This window comes from Poecilia latipinna, unplaced genomic scaffold, assembly GCF_001443285.1.
Source record: "Poecilia latipinna isolate Pla-1442-1.1 unplaced genomic scaffold, P_latipinna-1.0 Scaffold714, whole genome shotgun sequence".
In the NCBI taxonomy this organism is placed as follows: Eukaryota; Metazoa; Chordata; class Actinopteri; order Cyprinodontiformes; family Poeciliidae; genus Poecilia; species Poecilia latipinna.
In genome coordinates this window covers 116,997-133,988 of record NW_015113330.1, presented here as the reverse complement: position 1 = coordinate 133,988, position 16,992 = coordinate 116,997, and the positions used below count along the sequence as shown (strand labels likewise).

General features: G+C 36.7%; 1 protein-coding gene across 3 annotated transcripts in view; it reads left to right on the top strand.

Annotated features, from left to right (window-relative positions):
- The window catches only part of LOC106955196 (uncharacterized), a 41,760-nt gene that overhangs the window by 5,553 nt on the left and 19,215 nt on the right, over positions 1-16,992 (top strand). For all 3 annotated transcript variants that reach the window (XM_015045219.1, XM_015045220.1, XM_015045221.1), the window contains exons 8-10: positions 1,218-1,332; positions 1,537-1,654; positions 4,808-4,920. In XM_015045219.1, coding sequence (XP_014900705.1) covers positions 1,218-1,332; positions 1,537-1,654; positions 4,808-4,920 — 346 coding nt within the window. The remainder of the gene's footprint in view (positions 1-1,217; positions 1,333-1,536; positions 1,655-4,807; positions 4,921-16,992) is intronic.

Genomic DNA, 16,992 nt, shown 5'->3' with positions numbered 1-16,992 from the left:
GGGGAGTAAACTCAGGTTGTTCTGTTTACTGTGGACTTCGGAGGCTCTGAAAAGAGAGAAATATTCAGCACACTGTCGAGTCCATGTCATAGTCAAGTAATGAGTAAGTCCTTTGCTTAGGGACCTGTGTAATGAATCCATCATCAGCTGGGCCTCCTCTGCCATCCTCTATTGGCTTTAGGCTTATCATTGTTGTTGATGCAGTTCTACATTGAGCAGATTCCTGGGATGTCACTTTCCTGCCGTACAAAAACGTGTACGGCACCAAATGAATGTACCAAACCTTTCATTTGGTGCATTTAGTCTTCTGGTTTGATGCAGGTTGGGAAGCATACCACCACAGATAATTTGTATCCCTGCATGTTTTTCCAAATGGATTTGATGCAACTTTTACACACATCAGTTAAAAGGTGAAATAAGTTACTTTCTAGTAATGTTAAGCAAAAGGTTGCAAAAAGGAAAACTGTTTCGCAGCAGCCCTGTAAAAACAAACTTTAAAATCTGTGTAAAATTTATTTTGTTTTTTTGGGGGGGCTGGGGGGTGGAAAACTTATTTAGTGGCCATTTGTTCACCAGTTTCACCAGATAGGCGCACTAGCAGGCCCAGATGAGATGAAGCAATCCCACTTGATCCCACTGGTGTACATTTCTCAGTCGTAGCCATCACATAATCCTCTTTGAGTCTTCTTTTTTTCTTCTTCATGGAGCACCATTTAAAGCATGTGCAAACAGGAATAGAATTGCATGTTGTGGCTTGTCTAAATACTGTTTTTTTTTCTGTACTGTTATCAGTTAAAATTAGTTTTTCACTGCTTTAGAAATTAGATGTGTGGGAAGGTGGTGTTGGCTAAAGCCAACTCATCCACTCTTGTCCTAAAATGACAGCTTGTAGGCAATGTTTTATTTGAAGGAAGCACAGGTGAAAACTACACACACACACAATAAAATGGAAATTATACAAAGGTTTCTAATCAATCTATTACCTTTGGCATTTTTCACAGATCAAATGACAGAAAATGTTTGAGCAAACACACCTCCAAGGGGAAGTGGCCAAAGAAGTTTGTCATCCAGTGTTTTTACAATACACAAGTGTTGGATGCTTGACTTGGGATCAATTTAAAGAACAGATTTGTCATCCATGTGTCTGTAAAACACATCTTGAATACATTGTTGGTTATGCCAAGTCAAGCTTTCCTGTTGTGTCATCCTCCCTGCAGGACTCGGCTGGAGTCTTATTAGTCCATTTTGTGATGCCATGGTTTCTCACCCTCTTCACTTCCCTGCCCTGCTGGGATTCTGTTCTTGCTGTCTGGGACCTCATCATTTTACAAGGCAGGCAGGCACACACACAGATGTTAAAAAAAAAAAAAAATCTTTAAAAATGACAGTTCATTAATGCAGCTATGCCAGTGAGTATTTGTATGCATTTCACCTGCACTGAATTTTATATTCTCTTGTAATCCAAAGGAAGAACTGATGTTATTCTGTAACTTTGCAAGATGGACATTATTTTTAAAAAGGGTTTCCTCTGGATAGGCCTGCAAGCTGTGTTCCGAACTGCTCTGACCATCATCGAACTTCTGGAGCCTCGACTGATGGAGCTGAATGATGAAGAAACAATGTTACCCCTGTTATTAAGAGTACCAGTGGAGATGCAAGTGACATTTATTTTATAGCATAAAGAATCCAGGCACACATCGTTTACTGGGTGGAAACACAAATATGGAGACGTAATTTTATTTTGTTCTCTAAAATATGTTGCCTGAGAAACCCATTCAGAAATATCCCTCATGAATTATCTAAAAGAATGTGTCGTCTTTAGAAATGTGCAGCACAGTTTTTAGGCTCAACTCCAAATAGATCTATTCATGAATCTGTCAGGGTGTCAGAACTGGAGATGTTTAGATGCTGAGCGTTTTGGAAAAAACAAGATGGTGAATGATTCCGAGGAAGTCTTTTTTTTTTTTTTTTTTTTTTTTTTTAAGTTTGGTTGACATCCTTTTTGCTGCATTTGATCCTTCAATGGCAGTCAGAGCAGCTTTCTGTTTCAGTCTTCTATCTCTTGCAATGTTGAATGCAAGAGTCACATGGCGACTGACATGTTTGCTGACATGGAGCTGTAGTTATGGCAACTTGTAGTTATCCTGATTTATGAAGCATGTGTCTATGGAAGAACTGATGCAAGTTAATAATTAAGATCTAGTTAATCATCTTTGCATCAATATATGCTCCCTTAAGATGCTGCAGTTTTACCCATGCGAGGTTTTCATAGTTCCAGCATTTTGGATCATATTTAGTCTAAAGCCTCTGGTTTAATAAGTGCTGGTAACTTCGAGGAGCGTATCTAAGGTCATTTATTTTGGAAAATATCTTTACAGCTGCTCATCCTAAAATGCTAGTCATGTTTTTCCACCTTATATAGCTGAATTATGCAGATATTTGCTTTATCACATTTTGATCCATGTGTGAACCTCTTTTGCAGTTTGTTCATGCATAAATTAAGGCAACCATTCACAAACCGGTTTTGTTCTTGCTCTGGTTTTCAGTGGGCAGACTGCCACCACATCGCATTGAGAAGTCATTGTTGCCTTCTTGGCATTGTTGCGAAAGGTTGGTCAGAAGTCAACACTAAGTGGTATGACTGGACGGGATCTCCTTACACTGGGAAGATCCTGGGAATAGTACAAAATGATGAGGGGGGGGGAAAAAAAGGTTAAGTGCTGTCAGGTCAAAAAGCAGCAAGGAGATAAGAAATTGGGAGGGAGACTATCATCAGTCTCAGCTTTATTTTATTTATTTTTTCCTATCTCAGGCTGTGGCTTGTGTTCTTGCAGCATTGGGATATCCCTTTTCATGGTGCCTGTTTATGCAAACATATGTTAAACAATTGCATTAATTTATTGAGAAACAGAATGTCAATACCGATAAAAGTTGGACTTTAACATTTAATAAGACAGACATGTGACCTCAAAGGCAGTATGTAGGATCAGCAGACTATAAGCATTTGCACAAGATGAAGGAAGCTCAACAAACATTGGTGTGAACTTGATATCCAGTAATTTCTTGTTGTATTTGAACATGTTTGCAGTTTTAAACAAGTGTCACTTCTATATTATTGCACAAAGTCCTGAAATGCTTAAGGGAATTCTGTGTTTATGACAATTTTGGAAAATTCCACAATATATTATGAAATTAGAATCAAATCTCTTAGATGTTTACACTAACATGAACCAGTAGTGTATAATTTGCTGATTTTTCTTTCAGATTTTGTTTAATCAATTGTACATGTTATGTGGACATGCAGAGTATTAATGCAGAGCATTTAACCTTTACTTCTCTGAAACGCATTTATCTTTATCTTTTTTTTTTATTGTGTTGTCTCCTGCAAACAGTCCGATCTCTATTGGTCTCTGTCCCACGCAAGCCCTGCGTTTCCTTCCCACTCATCCCCTATACACTCTGTTTTTATTAGCTTATTTGTTTTTGTTTTTTCTATTCTAAACTTCTTTCTTTATAATCCCCATAACCTTCTTGTGCCATCCGTCCTCCCACAGTCTCTTTTTTTTTCTGATCCCCATGTCTTCTTCTGTGCCTCTTCTCATTCATTCATTTGTCCTTTTTGTGGTACTGATGCCTTCATTCACTTAAAGGATTTGACACATCATTTGTTTACGTCTCACTGGGAAAGCTGGCTTTGTTGAAAGCTCAAGTTTTTGTCACTTATTTAGATCTTAAAACTATGGATACTGTAGTTTATTTGTTGGTTTGATGTGTATTTTTTATAAGCAAATTAATAATTACCCCAGTTTTTCCACATGAAAGGGAGAAACGGTAGAAAAAAAAAAAAAACTTTTCGCAAATGTGATCCGTATCTTCATTAACACCTGATAACAGTAACCTACAAATTGGATGTTGGGGCTTTAACAGATCCAGTTTTGAAGAAAACAGTCCTAGGATGTTTTTAAGATTAATCTATATACAAGTATGGAACAAAATAACTAAAACATTGCTACAGTTCTATTGAAAAAGCCTTAAAGCCACATAAATTGTCAGGAAAACAGATACATCATTAGTCATTATTTAATAAATTCATTTGCAATCCACCAAATAGATTAAAAGATGATTTTACACATATCCACGTTAGCAAAAGTAATGATATAGAGGCTCACTTTGCACATACCTAATGATGATTTTTGTGCTTGGAACCACAACAGTGAAGCTATTTTGTGAGATTTTTTATTTTTTGGTTTGTTTGTTTGTATGTATGTTTGTTTTTCCTACATCTGTCTGTCATGGTCATGATTCTTACATTAAACTTCAAATATAAAAAGAAGAGTCAAGATGCAGAAACACTCTACAAAAAGCTATATGCCAAATGAATCAATTTCATGTAGGGATAACTGGTGGTAACAATAGTTATTTTCCAGAAATGGGAATTGGCAGATCATGCTTTTTAAGTATCAATGATTAGCCAGAACACTGCAATCAATGTTAGATATAAAAAATTTGCTAGTTGACAAATATTCTGTGAATAATTGGGAGTTATTTTCCAGAGGAAAATCCAGAAATAGGTGAATCTGTGAAAACTAAACTCACTGTAACATTTTTTATAATCAGCTCTGCATTCCTACTGTATCTATTTTCCCTACTTGTTTTAGTCTGTCTTGTGTGCTCAACTAAACCCATCCAGTAGCAAAAAAACATCCACTATAAATTTTCTTAAATGCATGCAAACACATATCAGCAATTTCCAGTCATATTTCTTAACCCCCATTTCTCTCTTCTCCAAACACATTTCCTTCTGCAGGGCCCGGTATACTGTACTGGTTTCTGCACTGTGGAAAACTGAGGTCCAGGACTGGGAGCTTAAATGCATGAATAGCTTGGTGCTGGATGAGAGCCACCATGAACCCGAAACAGGTAAAGTGAGGAAAAAAAGACATGCTAACACTGTGTGTTTTGTTCCCAGAACAAAAAGGACCATTTGAACCCTGTGCTGTTTATCGAACGCTGGTATCTTATTGAGGATAATTCACTTTAGCTTTGTTGTTTCACTGCCAGTTTTCTCACTCTCTAAGTGGTTGAATAATGGCTCTGCATGTTCCGGAGAACATTGCCTTAATTCACTTTTTTTCTAATCAAAAAACATGTTAAAGTTGATTAAAAAAAATAAAAAATCCTTCCAGCTTTAAAAATATCAATTACTTGTTATAAAAGTAATATTTCCAACAACTGAATTGATGAATACGAAATGGCTAGCAAGCATATAAAAGTGAATAACTAATACTCTAGAAACAAACTTTTCTGGTTTTGATTATATAAATGTATTATTTAAAAAAAAATAAAAATAAAAAAAGCTGCTCAAGGAAGCAGACTTTTTGTAGAAGTGACTCCTTCACAAAACCAGATGTAAAAAAAAAAAAAAGAAAAAAAAGAAGAATCTCATGTGCACATGTGTGTGTACAAGAGAGTCTGAGAGTGTAACTGGAAAGATCAAAGGAGCTGATGTCTTTTGAAGCTTGTTCAGATATCACCCACACACAATCTGGAAACCCCTCACCACCGGAGTCTGATCCTCTCTAAAGACACGTTGGAATGCAAGTGTCTTATGAACGTGCGTGTGAGAGCACACTGTGCACAGATGCTTCTGTGTGTGTGTGTGTGCGTGTGTGTGTGTGTGTGTTGGTGCATCCTGACAGGCTGAGAAAAGGCTAATAGATGAGTCACATGTTGGTGACTGCAGGGTATTAGTCTTGCTTGTGTGTTGCTTTCTTTTATTTGCTGAGCCTTAAAACTGAGAGCCCACAAACGGTTTGGTGTCTGGCTTCTCTTTAGGAAAACCAGACACTTTCCTAAAGAGACCAAAAATGCTGAAATCTACAGATCTGGATACATTTTAATGGCTCAAAACCATTTTTTTTACACTCTTGGGTTGTAAATTCAATTCAATAAAACTTTATTCATCCCAATGAGGCAGTGAAAAAGATGCTGAGAGCAACAGCGGCACATTTAAAAACAGACATGGCCACATAAAAGCATCATGCAAAAAAGAAAAGGATAAATTGCTGCAGATTTAAATGATGACAGTTAGCATGAGGATATCTGTTTGAGACAATAAATGTGTTTGAAGAAGAACGAAAGAACCTCTACTGTGAGTGTGCGAGTGTGATCGTTATATACTGGAGATAATCAATCACCATATATATATACACACACATACACGTGTGTGTGTGTGTGTGTCTCAGTGAATCGAGATGAGTCATCCTTATTTTCTGGCCTGTCAGACTGTCTAGCCCCCAAGACAGCTGGGAAAATTGAGCTGATTCATTTGGTGCCTACTGAGGCTGTTTTACTGCTTTCTCTCTATCAGATTTTCACTCACTCCCTCTATATTTTGTCATTTTCTAAAATAATTCTGAGTGCTTTTTACTATCTCTCATTAGTTTAGGTAATCAGCTCTTGGTGGTCCTTTTTCTTTAATCTCCACATTGGAGCATTTTCAATGAGATTGCACAGAAATTTTGAAACTTTCCTCTGGGAAATGTCTGAAATGCAGAGATGCAAACACTACCTCAGTTAAGTCCTGTTTTTAGCACCAAAAAGCAACATTGTCCATAATGAGAGATGAATGTGAAGATTTTATAGTTCTTTTTTTTTTTCAGCATTACTGTAAGGTTGCTTAAATGATCTGAGAAAGAGGGGGAAAAAAAGTCCTCTGTCAGGACCTGTATGTGAGGTCCTCTCATTACGTCACATTGTTTAATCTTGTCATGCTACACTGCGTCTGAAACGGCATCAAATGGTGGGAAAGAATTTCCTCTCCTTGCTTTTGAACAGGAGTAGCTTCTGCCGAACCTTTTGGACATTTTTGTTGTTTCTTTTAACTATAAGGCTGCTGAATCATCCAACAAAAACACAATCACGATGATTTGACAGACAGTTTTTGAATTTTATATTTTTTTTATTGCACTTAACAGGGACAGTCGTTTTGCTAAAATATTTGTTGTTTTTCTGAATAACATGTTTTATAGTGTAGCTAATTATTCTCTTCCTAAAAAGAAGAAATATAGAATATCAGCTTCTCCCATAAATGTAACACTTTCTTCCCACATCAAACCAACAGGAAGCTGCAGCATCCAAAATGATCCGTCTGTCCAAAGACTGTCATTATCTGTTTTTCGATCATAATTGATCATAATTATAGGATTACCACAGCAACGCATCAGTCCTCTCTAACTTCACCAAGAATGCAGTAAATCTTTGGATTTTGCACTAGATTGCATTGTGTAACAACATTCAAGATGGTCCAATTCAATAGTTTACAAGTTTCCTAGTTGTTAAAAAATTTGCTACTCAGACATATTGTCGACTTATGTGGCAAATCAGCTTATGAGGCAAATTGATGCAACCACTAAAAGACTGAATTAGTCCTTTAAGTTGGCACATTTTAGATACACTCTGCAGGCTACAGGTGAAATGTGAAGCAGCTGACTGCCAGAGCACATAGCCTGACTAATTACCCGTCCAAAATCAGCTTACATACTTCTGAGTTTTACTCTATAAAGAGCAGACTGGCAAAAAAGTAGATGATACTGGGGCCAATATGAACGTTCACTTGAAAATGATCAAATTACTGTTAAGTGTGAGTTTAGCAGGTGTTTAATTCAAATTAAATAAATATACCAAATGTCTCATAGATGACTGTAACCAATGTTACTTTTGCAACATAGATAAAAAGAAAAAAAAATATTTAATTGTACCAACTCATTCTTACTCGTCTCATTGCTCTTGTAAACTAGAAAAAAAAAACATTCTTAAAGGTCAAACCAGCCTGGCCTGCCGGTGCGTTTAGCGTTGTCCTAGCGAGAGCAGGCATTTGTTGCCTGTCCATATCAGAAGGCTGAGTCAGCATTTAAAGAAAGTTGATGTGATTTAAAATTATGCTTACTCAGGCTAAGAGGGGCTGAGAACACAAAGGCTTGTTCTTCTGTCCTCTAGAGGCTGCTTACCTCTTTTATTCTCCTCCTGTTTTAATCTGCACCTCCTTATCTTTCCACTTCACGACCCTTGCCATCTTTCTCCTTCATCATTCCTTTAATTTTTCAGAAAATCCCTTTCCTCTTTGATTTGACTGCATCTTTTTAATTCCCAGTGTGTCTTCCATTTTTCTGTCTCTTTTTTTAAATATATTTCTCTCCCTGTACTGTAGCAGATGCCAGGGACCCGTTCTCCTCAGCAGGCTCCCAGGATACCTGCTCCGTTGTCTTCCTGTCTGCCTTCTGCTTTGGCCTCAGTGCAGTCAGTGACTCAGCTTTAATTTCAACCAGTAACCCAAAACAACCTTCCACAGCCACTGCTGCATAATTAAGATGCATTTTACCATTAGCAGAGCGTGCAATATTTATATGCTTCTATTATGCATCTAGAGTGTGATTGATGGGTTAATCATAGTGACTTGATGACCAGACCAGATTCCCAAACTATTGTTGAAATGTAAGTGAATCACTGACAAGGGAGCCTACTGGTCTTGCTGAGAAAGGAAAGTACGTGAAGGAGTTTTTTTGCTATCATAATTATACTCTTTCTTTCACTCTTCACACTCTTATGCAAGGCTGGTACTCATTAATGCTCAGGTTGCTGTGGGCCAAGGACATCTGTTTTGCAACTAATTATGAAGTCATTAAATCAAAATCCTGTTTGGTGCTTGAATTTCAGCATTTGCATGAAGTTACCTAACATCTTGAGTAGTTACATCACCAACACAACAACCTAAAGAAACGGCACACAGATAAGAAAACTACTATTCTTACTTAATTTTGATATTAAAATTAAGTACTTCTTCTGTTTATATAATGTTATGGAATAAACTGCCTAATCCATGAAAAGGCAGCTGGCATCATTGTTTTTATAGCTAATTAAAACTCAGAACTTAGTTACTTGGGCAATTAGAGAAGGTGGTTTGGCTCCAATCCAAGAAGTCATAGGTGGTCACAACAAAATTTAAAATTATGATGAAATTTATTTTCCCATATAGAATACAGTAACTTAATGGTTTTAAAGGAAACTGGATCAGCCCTCACGCTCATGCAGTCAGAATAATTTTGGTCAAATTATTCTATTTTAGAAATAGAAGCATTTGCATGTTTTGAAAGCCGACTGCCTTGGAAATGTTTCAAGAGTTTGCAAATAGAAAATGGCAGCAGGATAGCAACATTCTACCATGGTTAGGTTTAATAATAACACACACACACACACACACACACAAAAAGAAACATTTTCTGGTGTTCTAACTTATGTCTGCTTTATTGACAAAGGTGAAGATTATTTTTGTTCACATTTTATTTTTCAAGCCTAAACTATTCCAGAGATTACATTAACCAGAATTAATTTCTCACTGCTTTTTATACAAACTTTTGATTTGAAAAGTACTTTGGTAAAGTTTTCAGTTCTTTCTTTTTCATCCCTCTCCATTTCATTCCATCTCGCTGTTTACAGTACTTTGACCTCTGCCCATCTGCCTCCCTCAGACACATGCACTGCTTTATGTATAATAAAATGCTTGTGCATATTTGTGTGTGTGTGTGTGTTACTGTCCTTGTGGGTCCCTGAACCGTATCAGAATCCATCTAGAATCGCTTAATGAGCTGCTTTTATTGTCACTTTCCTCTCTGGTATCATGATAAATGATTCAGGCTCAGAATAATAACTTTGCTGCTCTGTGTGTTTTCATACATGGGGAATAGTTTTCAGGAGAAAACATTTTATTGTTTAGGTTTTAAATGAACATGGTACATGGATATCAGTGCTATCTTGACAAAATTTTGGTAATATACCATTGTTGAAACTGAATTGTATCCATTAGTCCTGCAGGAATGTGACCTATTTAACCTCTAAGGGTGTTAGGCCTACTTATGACCCTCAGACCAGCCTTGCTTTCTAGTAAGCTGCTGTAATCCTCCTCCTTCCCAAAGTATTTGTTTCTGCTAGTTAAGGTGGAATGCCACCTGCTCAATCAGCCTCCAGGGCTGATCCAGCCCTATTATTAGGCAAAATCTTGTGAGCAGGACCTTTGCCATTTAATTTCATAAATGTTTGACAGGCATATAGCAGCTTGCATTTAGCTTATCTAGCTTTTGTCAATTAAAACACACATTTTTTTTACTTTGTAGAAAAAAAAGGACTGCCTCTTAAACTTTCTCAAAATTCCAGATATTTCTTTATATTCTACTTCCAATGATATTATCTTTGATTATATCATTGATATGATCTCTGAGTAGCAGGTAAGAGCTTTTACTCGTGGAAGCTCCCTAACTGTATAAAAAGTTGAAGTGGAAAAATGTCTTTTTTTTCTATTTTTCCTTTTTCAATTAGTCTTCTGTTTGACTTGTATCAAGAGGAATGTGTTGGGACGCTTGCGATACTTCACGTTATAGATGGGTCTCTTTCTTTGCTCACCTGAATTTAGCCACTTTTTGCAGAATCCTGTTAATCTGTTGTCAGTTTGAATTAGATGTGTTGAAGCAGGATGACATTCAGGGCACACATCCCTGAATTTTTTTCTTGACTTAAGACACCTAAACTCTTGTGCATTAAAATACAGGATTATACTGAGGTTATTATTTGGAAAAAAAAACTTTGAGTCAATATGCAGATCATGGCTTTAGAGATGACTCACTCAGCTTTTGAGATTTAAACTGCAGTGGGTGTTCTTCTTTTATCAGGTTTTATTCTGAAAGGTGCGTGGATGAAATGGGGATTGTATTAATGTCAAAGTAAATATTTTTTTTTCCAAAATACATGGTGATTTTTTTTTTTTTTTTTGATGAAAGGAAGCTTGTACACCTTTTCTTTCTGCCTTTATGTAGTCAGTGAGTTAAGAGTTGGGTTAGTTCTTCTTTTTGAGGATATGTGTCTGTTAATGGGATTAGAAGCTACAGTCGGGGTATGAAATATGAAAGAGAGAAAAAAGAAAGAAAATAGGAAAAATATGTTGATCTTGGCTCATATCTTCCTGGGTTAGATCCCGAACGTTTCCCTTCCAGTCTGATATCATTTTTGAATGAATATTCACATTGCCAGCTCTCCTGATGTGCAACAATACATTTCTTTTTGCCATTTTCCCTCTTCTGCAGTTGCACCCTGTGGCTGTTTTGGAATTTTGCCATAAAACCGAAGCAACGAAAGGCTGTGCGTGCATTCGGAGTAGATGAAATTCCACAAAGGGAAAGACTCATGTGAATAAAGAGGGGGATGTGCTTTGTTAAAGATTACTGGATTATCTTAATTGTGTCAACTTTTACTAAAATCTAGGACGTGATATTTCAAAGAGGCTTTGATGATTTGCATGCATGCAAATCATCAATGTGGGTCATATTTTACTTGCCAAATAATGTAAGAAGACTCTGCTCTGACATACAAAACTGACCTCTGGCAGGGAAATGTATTTATACGGAACAGTATAAAGAATAGATGGGCAAAGTTTGAGAGTTGAGGTTGTCCCGTAAACTGAGTGTTCTTTTGGATTGATGAAACCTTTCTGTAGCTCTTTCGATATTCCCCCAACCTCTTTGTTTCTAATAACACAAAGTTTACATGACCAATCTGTTGCTCTAAACAGGCACTGTGTCACACTTTTGAATCACATCACCACCTTGGACAAATCTTTAATGCCGTTTATTATCTTATGCTGATGACATTACGCTGGCTTAAGCTCTCTTTGGCTGAATGAATGCAAGTGTCTGTTTTCTGGGTCAGCCACATGCGTCACAAGTTTTTTTTTTTTTTTTTTTTTTGTCATTATGCTCTCAACAATATGGCTATATTTTATCGTAGCATTTCGTTTGTGTTTGCTTATCATCTGGCCACAGTTCATCTTATCATGCACTGCCGAAGGTCAGAGTGTTGGGTTTTTAATTAGGGACGCTTTTACATTTTAGCCATCATTCTGAACATTGCTGCAGTTTTCTGTATTTTTCCACTCCTCCTCGTTTTGTTCAGGTGGTTTTCTAAACCTATCCATGTGCAATTTGAAAAGCTTTTAAAAATGTTGAATGAAATAATTACAGGGTCAAGATCTGATGCATTTTCATTCCATTCCTTCCATTTTTAATTGAGCTTTTGGCACTTTGTTGACTGACTCTTTGCAGGAAATGGTTTGTTTTTTGTTTCCTCTTCTCCTTATGCACCTTCTAAATACTTAGTATTCCCAAGCATCATTTAATACCCCGCTCCTTAGGGAGCTTTACCTGTCTGTCATTTTCACGCAAGCGGGAAGCACAGGAATGATTTGGCTGCTGTCTGATTAATGAGAACATATGGCCTTTGAGATGAGATGTTGATCCCCTTGAGAACTGAAGTATTATTACAAACTGTTGTGACAAGTGTGTGTGGGTGGAAGCATTTGTCCGTAATCCTTATGTGTTTGCTCAGGAAAAAAAAGGAACATGTTAATGAAAACTTTTCAAACAAAGTGGTCTTAAATGAAGTATCTATTACATAGTTTGATCATTAAGAAGCTAGATTAAATATCACAGTCCTTTGAAATCATTATGCAGGTAGCTTACTTAAGAAGGAGGTCACGCAAGGGGATTTAGTCAATTTTCTTGGGAAGTTTAAGATTCCATATGTTTTTTATTTTTATAAATTAGATCTGTAAAAAGTAAAAAAAATTAAAATGGACCACTCAGGCTTTTATTCGTAACCTAATGATTCCAATTTTTCTTTGAAGACTAAAATATTACAAAATATAAAATTTGCCTTCAAAATGTTTTATGGAATTCCTGACATCAGCAGGAATTATTTATATTAGATGTACAACCTCAACGTGAATGTGTAAGGGTATTTCTAACATAAAACAAGATAAAATAACTAGAGATTAAACTTTAAACAACTTTAATTTGCTTCCTTCATTATGCTGCCCATTTAAATATTATTGATTCACAAAATATATTGGGCACTTTTCAAAAAACTTTCTGATTTATATACAGAGCTGTATATTCAATCTCCCTTAAATAGTTTTTACATTTCTGTGTACCCTTAACTTCATTTTAAAATTTTTCACCGATACTTCCAAAGGAGCATGATCCATTATTCACTCAGTAATGACGTCCATCTCTATGAATGTTGTCTCCGTTGCCTTTTTACGGATCAAAACAAAAAAAAAAAAAGGTTAAATTTTTACATTTTCAACAGAAAGGTCATCATTTATAGTCAGTTCAGCAGATGATTGCCTAATTTAGGTCAGTAGATTTGTGTATTTCTACTAGTTCTTGAAATAATTGGTAGGTTATCTGTTTTTTCATCAGCCATCTCTATCAATAAAATAACTACTCAAGACGTTCTCTCTTTCTGATTTCAAAATAAGAACCTCAGTACATCAAGGGTGTCAAGTTTAAAACATTGATTCTTGTATCTGAGGCGTGCTATGATAGCGTACACTGACCTTTCCAGGCAAGGTCACATGCCAGCAGAGCATGTATAGTACACAAATAAACTTGACATCGACAGGAAATATTATGGTGCTTTAATACAACAAGATCTCATCCTGGCATCTTATTACATGTTTATTTTATTTTTGAGAGAATCATACAGGTTGAGCATTAAATATTTAGTAGTATTTAAAATAGCTTTGTCCTGCATCCCATCTAAGCAGTACGTGATTGATTGGGCAGTCGTAGCAGTCCACTATTATGGAAAGCATTGGTTAACATAAACATAGCCTTTAAAATCTAATTTCTAAAAATGTTTTCTGTTTAATGTGTGGCTCTAGATTGCCTAACTCTGTTTAATGAATTGGTAAGGATATTATTTTGTGTAGCTTATTGTGTAAGCTTATTTTATGTTTGTTTTACATACAGCCATCTAGGCCCCGTCCCTCAGCATTGTACCTGCTGAATGCTTTATTTCCTGAACCTGCTTATCTTTTTTCCTCCATCCACTGGTCCTTTAACTTTCACTGGCTGAAGAACTGTTACTCTTATCATGACATTATTCTGGAGGCCAGAAAAATGAGAAAACTTTAAAGGTACCAAGTTTTTTTTTTTTTTCTTTTGTTAGTTTTTGCAGTCGTACCCTCCATCTTGCTCTCTCTACACCATTTCTGTTTTGTTTCTGGAAGTCCCCATTCTTTCATTTCTAATATATGACTGCATTTTTCCCTGAATTCACACATCTTTGTGCTTCCTGTTGTTTGCTTACTTTTGGTCTTTTTCAGTTTTCTATAATTTCAGACAGACCAGGTTGTCTTTTAGCAGGTAGAATGAAAAAGCCTTTAGAATAAGCAAAGGTTTTTGAGACTTACTATGGTACACTTGTATACTTAGATTGATTAGTCTACTCTATAGATTGTTGATTTAACCTGTGCAATCTTAGGGAGATTTAAAGAGACCTGATTAGGCCCAGAAGCTTTAACAAACTTTGATGTTCATGATGATCCAGATGGATAAAATGACTAAATGCTCACACCTCCAGCCCACATCTGTTGGTAATTTTATTTATTTATTCATGTATTTATAAGGAAAGGCCAAGATAGACTGGCTGACAAATAACTGCCTTTGTACTATAGACACCTTTGTGTGCCTTTATACTATAGATTTTTTTCAAAAAAAATTTTCCACCTACATTTGTTTCATTCAGTCATGTTGAAAGGCAAAAAGTCCTAAAATAAGGTCCTTATATTAGGACTTTTAAATGATCAAAGTGATTTTATGACAATTTAACTCATCTAACTCAAGGATCAGCAGTTTTTTCAACCCAAAGAGCATTTTTTGCCATCACTTTTACAAAATAAAACTTGTCCAGGGCTAAGAAACCACCCTTATGGGGAAAAAGAGATACAACTTTATATGTACTGTATGAAATGTTTTTTTTTTTTTTTTTATTTTGTGAATGAGGGAGAAGTGCTTCATTTCTTTTGTTTTGTAGGGAGGTTTCTGTATGTTTAATTTAGAAAGTAGGCTACATCAGCATAATCTTTACAAACGCGAAAGCATCTGAGCATCCTGCTTTGTTTTTCTAACATCTTGTTTCTTTTCTTTTGGGAGTTTTCCCCTTCTTTCTGCATCTCATCACTTTCTCTAGCCTTTCACGTCTCCATCTTCTTTTTCTTTCTAATTGTAAAAGATTTAACAGATTGTATTTTCTCTTTAACCTGTTGGTCTCAGGTTGTCATTCACAATGACAGGGGTGTCAAACTCCAGTCCTCAAGGGCCGCTGTCCTGCAGTGTTTAGATGTGCCACAGGTAAAAAACAGTGGAATGAAATGGCTTAATTACCTCCTCCCTGTGTAGATCGGTTCTCCTGAGCCTTGCTAGTGACCTAATTATTATTTTCAGGTGTGGTGCAGCAGAGGCACATCTAAAAGTTGCAGGACAGCGGCCCTTGAGGACTGGAGTTTGACACCCCTGTCACTAGAGGACCCAAATTTGGGTCCTCTAGTGACAGACAGGTTAGACAATCTGCTGAGGCAGGGATGTGATGACCGCAAGCTGAGTCATGTCCGCGAATCTGAAACATGGACAACTTTTAACCTCGTGGACATCAGGGAAAACTGACCTCGTCTAATTTTTTTGATAAAATTTTCGAAGATGACTTGTGCTATGTCAGATATATCTCATGTTTTTTTTAACCACTTGTATAACATTTTCCTGTAATTTCAGTCCTATACAAATGGCTCCATGGATTCTCAAACATAAATAATACAAGAGAAGTCAGAATTTGACCCCACTTAGACCTGAAATTCACCTTCAATTTGTTGTTTGTTGAGGTAAAATCTCATTCTTGCTTTCTTCAGTGTTGCATCTATTCTAATATAAGTTTTCAATTGATTATGAGGAGAGTTTTCTTGGGTATTCTGAGGCAGGGTTGAGTAGGAGAAACTGTCTTGATGTTTTCTATTATTCCTCGGGGAAATTTCCAATCTTCATTACTTTCTCTTTCCCTCTCTAAATGATCAGTACCTCAAAGCTGCCATGGAGCAGTGTCAGTGAATTCCCAGGCTACAGGATCTGCTGATCCCAGGCCTTGCATCAGAGCTTTTCAGTCCGAGCTACAGGTGTTCTGTCCCAGAGGACGTCAGAGCTTCAAACGCACTAAAACACAACCTTCAAACGGCTGCGTGTCATCAGCATTAATGGCTGGACATTGAAGAATCAGCAGAGTGCTGCGGTATCCGAAACTGATCTTTCAGAGAGAAAGAGAGTGTGGGCAGTAAAACACCCGTTGTCATTCATACCTTCTCATTAAATCCCTGAGTCACAGAGGAAGCTCCAGACTGAGCTCACCGACTCTGGCATTTACAACGGTGCGTCATTCAGGACTTTATCATATGTTTTTATTTGTTAGTTTTAAGTCGACATAAGTGGTTTGTGTGCCATGTCGTAGATACAGTGCAGCTTTTCCAGGGATTATAGGTTAAGCTGTCTGATAGGAACCATGCTCCGGTCCTCATAAAAGTAAATGCATCACAGTATGACAACCCGTCTCAGCTGCCATGCCGACATCTAAGGAAATGCAACTTAAAAGTAAATATATTTAACAAATAGTAGCAATTAAAAATGCATTAAAATTCCACAACATTAATGTATGTTCGATGCCTTATTTTTAAGACCAGCTTTTAATTTGAAGGTAAAGTTATTTGTCTTTTTGGTTACAAAGTGAGGCCTCGTTTCAACTCCTTCTAAAAAGCCATCATCCTACTGTAACAGTAGATGCTCTACTAAATTAAGACTGGACAAAATGTCTTCATTGGATCATTTTCATTGCAATTAGATATCCATCCTGCTGGACAGACTGTCACTGAAGCACACACCTGGCACAGATGGTGATGCATAAGGTGCTAAAGGTTTTCACAGATTATTTGTCTCATACCATACTGTCACTGCATAGTGACAGTTTCAACACGTATGTAATGTTTTTTGTTTTTATTCAGTTCATTCAGTTGCATACTGTAGCCTTAATGGCACTAAACCAGTGCTGCCCAGTATCTATGTTTTG